Source organism: Pararge aegeria, chromosome 12 (genome assembly GCF_905163445.1).
Source record: "Pararge aegeria chromosome 12, ilParAegt1.1, whole genome shotgun sequence".
In the NCBI taxonomy this organism is placed as follows: Eukaryota; Metazoa; Arthropoda; class Insecta; order Lepidoptera; family Nymphalidae; genus Pararge; species Pararge aegeria.
This window is the reverse complement of record NC_053191.1, coordinates 3,786,379-3,791,610: the sequence shown is the minus strand read 5'-3', so window position 1 is coordinate 3,791,610 and position 5,232 is coordinate 3,786,379. Positions and strand designations below refer to the sequence as shown.

The 5,232-nt window shown below is 34.4% G+C and overlaps 1 protein-coding gene across 1 annotated transcript; it reads right to left on the bottom strand.

The window, feature by feature from the left end:
• Positions 1-1,499: 1,499 nt before the first annotated feature.
• LOC120628321 lies at positions 1,500-3,508 on the bottom strand. The gene is made up of 3 exons (XM_039896637.1): positions 3,371-3,508; positions 2,229-2,314; positions 1,500-1,676 (listed from the first exon to the last, which is right to left on the bottom strand). The coding sequence occupies exons 1-3, from the start codon at positions 3,486-3,488 to the stop codon at positions 1,500-1,502; spliced, it is 381 nt and encodes a 126-aa protein (XP_039752571.1). The 5' UTR covers positions 3,489-3,508.
• Positions 3,509-5,232: the final 1,724 nt, after the last annotated feature.

The window sequence follows — 5,232 nt, the reverse complement described above, 5'->3', positions numbered from 1 at the left end:
TAACTGTATGTTATAAGTATTTATGTATATTATTCATAACAATATTTAACAGTCATCTTAGTACCCATAGCACAAGCTACGCCGACTTTAAGGTTATATGGCGATGTGTGCATTGTCGTAATATATTTATTTATTTATTTAACTTTAATATAAATATATATAAACACCCAGGCACTGAAAGATATTCATGTTCATCACACAAACATTTTCCAGTTGTGGGTATCGAACCCACGGCCTTGAACTCAGAGAGCAGGGTCGCTGTCCACCGCGCCACTCGGTCGTCAATAAGTAAGTTATATCAAGATTACCCTTAAGTTCTTTATAACTCGTACTGGAGATGTTATACCCTCTATGCACGCCACTGATGGTCACATGACAGCACTTTGTGGTTCGTTTTCCACTTACTTGCTCACTCTTCTTGCTCCGTCAATCCTGACTTATATTGTAAATGCGAAAGTGTTTGTTTGTAACTTTGTTTTTCCTTCCAGCACAGCTAGCATGGGCAGGAGACAATTATATTCCCGGAGAATGGATAAAAAATTATTGCCTCCCACAGCTTTATCAACTCTCAGTTCACAGGAGCACAATTGGAAATAATATACAAATAATATAGGTATGTGAAATAAAAAACGGGGGTAAACTTCTCCTATTCCCTGTTCCCGTGCTTTAGAAGGTGGGTACGTTAATTATATCCCTTGTCAGGGGATATAATCGGGGGATATAATCTTTGTAAGCTTTAACCAAGCAATTAATGCGCACGTAACTTAGAAAAGCTTGAGGTGTGTGCTTGATTCGAAATCGGCCTCCCGAAAGTGAAGTCAAGTCCTACCCACTGCGCTATGTAGTTAAAATTCAATAAGTAGGTAATAACGCGACAACAATGCTATCAATAATAGCCTGTAAAAGTCCACTGCTGGGCTAAAGGCTTTTCGCAACGGGACGGTTTGCCCATAATCATCACGCCGGGCAGTCTGGTCATCGGAGTAAATGCAGTAGTAGGACAGAGCACGCTGCTGCCCGTTCTACATTTATTTATTTTATTATTTATTGTACATATAGCAACTACAAAATACAAAATTGTAAAAACTTCACAAATTATTTAGATGTTTAAAATTTATAGGTTATAGTTATTAGGAAGGTACATTTACATCGCAAAATACCTATGTGTAATTGTAAAATCATCCAATTGTTCATTGACTACTGAACTAGTATAAACTGTGTTTCAGTAGTCAGCCTTCCTCAATTATACAGGAAAAATTACACAACGAGCAAATAGTGAGAAATTTTAACAAAAGGACATTTAAAATAAAATGTATAACTATGGCATGCAAATATGTTCATAGTTCACGTTATATATATTATGTACGACACCCGCGGGAAGATGAGGGCTATTGACAACTATTCAGGTAGTCTGATCGGCCCTCACCACACGGCGTTATAACTATAAAAAAGTAAGAAAAAAACAACAGACAGACACAATAAATAGGCATTTAATATGGTTAGCAGTGTGATTTTGGTACGGACTTGGCAGTGACCACGAAAGATGAAACGCTGTACTGTCCCGTTCTGTACTTTATGATGACTGTCCTCATGTTGAAGTCCATCGTGACGTACGGAGGCCCGACTGTGTTGTCCACATCGACTCTGACGTAGGTCAGATCAGAGCATGATGGTATCTGTAAATTGGATTACTCAGTGTACATCAAACGATTAATATTATTATTCATACAAACTGAATTAGCACAGGCTATATTTTATTTCAGTGACAATTTTGTAAAGCAGGGCAGAAAACAAGAGATGCCTTAACCGCGTGCGCTGACTAGATGGTTCGTTAAAACTAGTTAAGACATAGGTATAGGTATAGGTCTTTAATATATCTAAAAAAAATCCTGGGAACTATATACCTATCTCATTGGAACTGGAATTAATAACGGACTGAGGCATAGGCCGACTCACTAATATCGTAACGCGATATTTTTCCTACTGATTAATCAATAAATCAGAATCCCATTTCTGAAGAAAAAAATTGGTCTAATATCTTTTCTTTCAAAACGAATGCATTCTCATAAACAATGACTGCCAAAAAGTAATCTGAACACAAGGTATTATTTAGTATGTAGCTTTATATAATATAGCATAATAATAATATATGTAGGTAGACGGAATTAGTAAAATTCCTGTAATGCTACGATTAGTCGCAAGTTAAAATTAATTAGAAAAAAACCTACCACGATCGGAACTCTAACATTCTTCTCTAGAAGTCCAATTTTTCCAGAAGTAGAAAATGTCACCTCACCAAAGTTGACTATTGGAACTGCACGAAAAAAACCAAATTAAAGCTGACGTTCTAATTCTGCTCTACCTGCTTAGTTACTAACTTAAATTATTACTAATAACCTATTACTAACTTAAGGGTTCGTATTACCATTATATTAGCTGATAGAACTATGGTAAGTGGAAAAACAAAACATATTATCGCAGAGCATGAAAGAACACGTCAATTTTAAAAACTAAGTTGGCGGGTTGGTTAACTTTTCAGGCAGTGTTAGAGGTATAGCAGTTTTATAACATAAAAATTCAAATTTCATTTATTTTGCAACGTCAAGTATGTCTGTTTGTAGTGACTCTACAACCGGTTCGGAAGGCAGATTCTACTGAGAAGAAGCCGGCAAGAAACTCAGCAGTTTCTCTTTTCCAACATCGTTTTACAGTTTAACAATCAGTGTTCTGTGTAAGATGAAAACGGAGTGGCTTGCTTCCAGGCAACCTTGTCATTAAGAAATTCATCATAGAAAGCGATATATATTAAATGTGTTTTTACACATTCTTTAAGCTTATGTAAAGATTTCTCTACTTCCCTTATCGGTTTCTAAACGACATCGTACCGAATTCATTAAAAGTTTAAAATTAAGATTGTTTCGACTATTGTGTATCCTGTTCATTGTAAGTTATAATTCATCATCATCGTCATCATCCCATTAAGGGCCCACTACAGGGCATGAGTTTCCCCCCAGAATGAGCAGGGTGTAGGATTGGATCACTTCAAACACCCTTAAGAACATTATGGAGGCATGCAGGTTTCCTCACAATGTTTTCCTTTAGATTTAAGGGAATTTGACGGAAAAAATGCTTAGTAAAAATAAATGTTACTTATTTATTTATATAAATCGAAAGATGATTTTAAGGCAAAACTTTATCTTCATAATTTTCAGCATAGTAATGTCCCAGTGCTGGGCAAATGCCTCCTCTTCTAAAGGAGGGACGGTTTTACCTCGTAAACCCACCTCTCTGGTCTAATCCTGATAATGCTTATTAAATCCGGAACCTTTATAGATCTGAGCCTGACAAAAATTAAAAAAAAACATCTCACCGAATTCAAAGGAATCCACCGTTCCATATCCGGCTCGACTTTTGAAATTTACGGCTTCACATTTGAAAATGGCGACGAAGAAAATGAAATACAAACACGATATTATATTATGTTTCATCGTTGAAAGTTGAAACTATAATTAAAATAAATTATCCATAAGTCCATATATACCTGTGTAGGTACAAGTTTGTATATTAATTAAGAATAATCGATTTGTCATATGTTGCAATTATTTTTAATTCGAACGAGATCTTTATATGGGGATACAGTGTTTTCCAAAGTTTTCCAAAACAGACTGACATGAAATAAATGAATTTTAAATTTTTAGGGTTTTGTTACTAAAACGGTAAAAACTCACCCGTATGGTACAATTTTGTATGGCACAACCTTTTATAGGACCTATCTACTAGAAGTTTGCTAGGGTAGTTATAGATAATGCTTGTTCAAATCTATAAAAATGGAAAAAAAAATGAAAATGGGTCAGTCAATAAAAGAAAGGACATCATTTTTTATTTCTAAAACAGTTTTTAAACCGCATGGTATTTAAATCATCGTGAAAAATTAGGAAAAAGAATATATAGCTATTTCTTTAAGGAGGTCCTTAAAGAAATAGAGATGACAAAGGTTTGTGTTTGTGTTACTGGAAAAGTTAAATTCATATTTCTAATTAGTTTTGTTTAAAAATTAAATAATATTTTTATTTTTATTTTTAGCTGTTATCTACTCCAAGGTTTGTGTTTATCTGTATTCGTCCTTTATTGTCGTTACTGTGTAGTGTTATAAAAATTAAGAGTTTTAAATATTATCATTAACTTGTGATAACATTCATTAAAGCCCACCAACCCGCATTGGAGCAGAGTGGTGGATCTACGCCCTAAAGCAGTGTATCCTACGAGAAAGGAGGCCTGTGCGCAACAGTATATTATGATCCGCAATTTTAAATTTCTTATGCCATGGCACAGTAATATAGGTCTATACTACTACATACTATATTACTTATTTCATCATCTTCCTAAAACGATAAGATAATAATAACCTATTAATTAACTCAAGCAATATCTACGGCATAAGGTTGCGTCATTTTTGATAAACCTAAAAATTATGTACCTATCTAAAAAGTTAAAAAGCAAATACACAATTAGAAATGCAAGTTATCGTAAACTAGTACGAATTTATTTTTTACCAGCTGTTGCCAGGGAATAAGTCTTAAAACTTTATTTTCCCAGACTAAACAAACAGACAGAGAACAGAGTCATATGTCTGTTCAAGATGTATCTTAATCTAATATTTTGTCAGAATCGGTTTTAAAATCGTATATTAAATCTCGCGGGAACGGCCCCCGGTTACGGTAACAATAAGTGAGGTAACAAATGCTTCAGAGAAACCAGTTAACCGGGTTTTTCTTATTACCATTGTGGCAGTCTCACTATTTTAAAGTCACAAAAATCCTTTCCCCAGGTTTTTATATTTTATACCTATAACTAGCCGTTGCCCGCGACTTCGTCTGCGTTTGATTTTGTTTTTTTGATGTGGCATTAAATTTAGTTGTAGGTTTAAAAAAAATTAAAGTACTCAGTATCGCTAAGCCTTGAATGAGGGGTTTGCTGCTGTGCGCTGAGGAGTTCTGTCCTCCATCTCCAACCACAGTTTGGACAAAATTAAACACATATTATAACCTCTGTAGTACAAAAATAATTATTTAAATCGTTTATAATTTATCGGAGTTATGGTATAAATCGTCAAACACTTTCATCCCCTCTCCCAAAGGAACCGAGTTTAATGTCGGGATAAACAGTATCGTTTATTACTTCGAAAAAAAAGAACGGTAAAAAATAATAAAAATTAAAAAAGTGTTTTATTTT

Bases quoted from the DNA above. Each gene is read 5' to 3' on its own strand.
- LOC120628321 (XM_039896637.1), bottom strand. From the start codon at position 3,488: ATGAAACATAATATAATATCGTGTTTGTATTTCATTTTCTTCGTCGCC. The intron at 2,315-3,370 runs GTGAGATGTTTT...TTTTTCGTGCAG, and splicing joins GGTGGATTCCTTTGAATTCG to TTCCAATAGTCAACTTTGGT. The intron at 1,677-2,228 runs GTAGGTTTTTTT...TCCAATTTACAG, and splicing joins ATGTTAGAGTTCCGATCGTG to ATACCATCATGCTCTGATCT.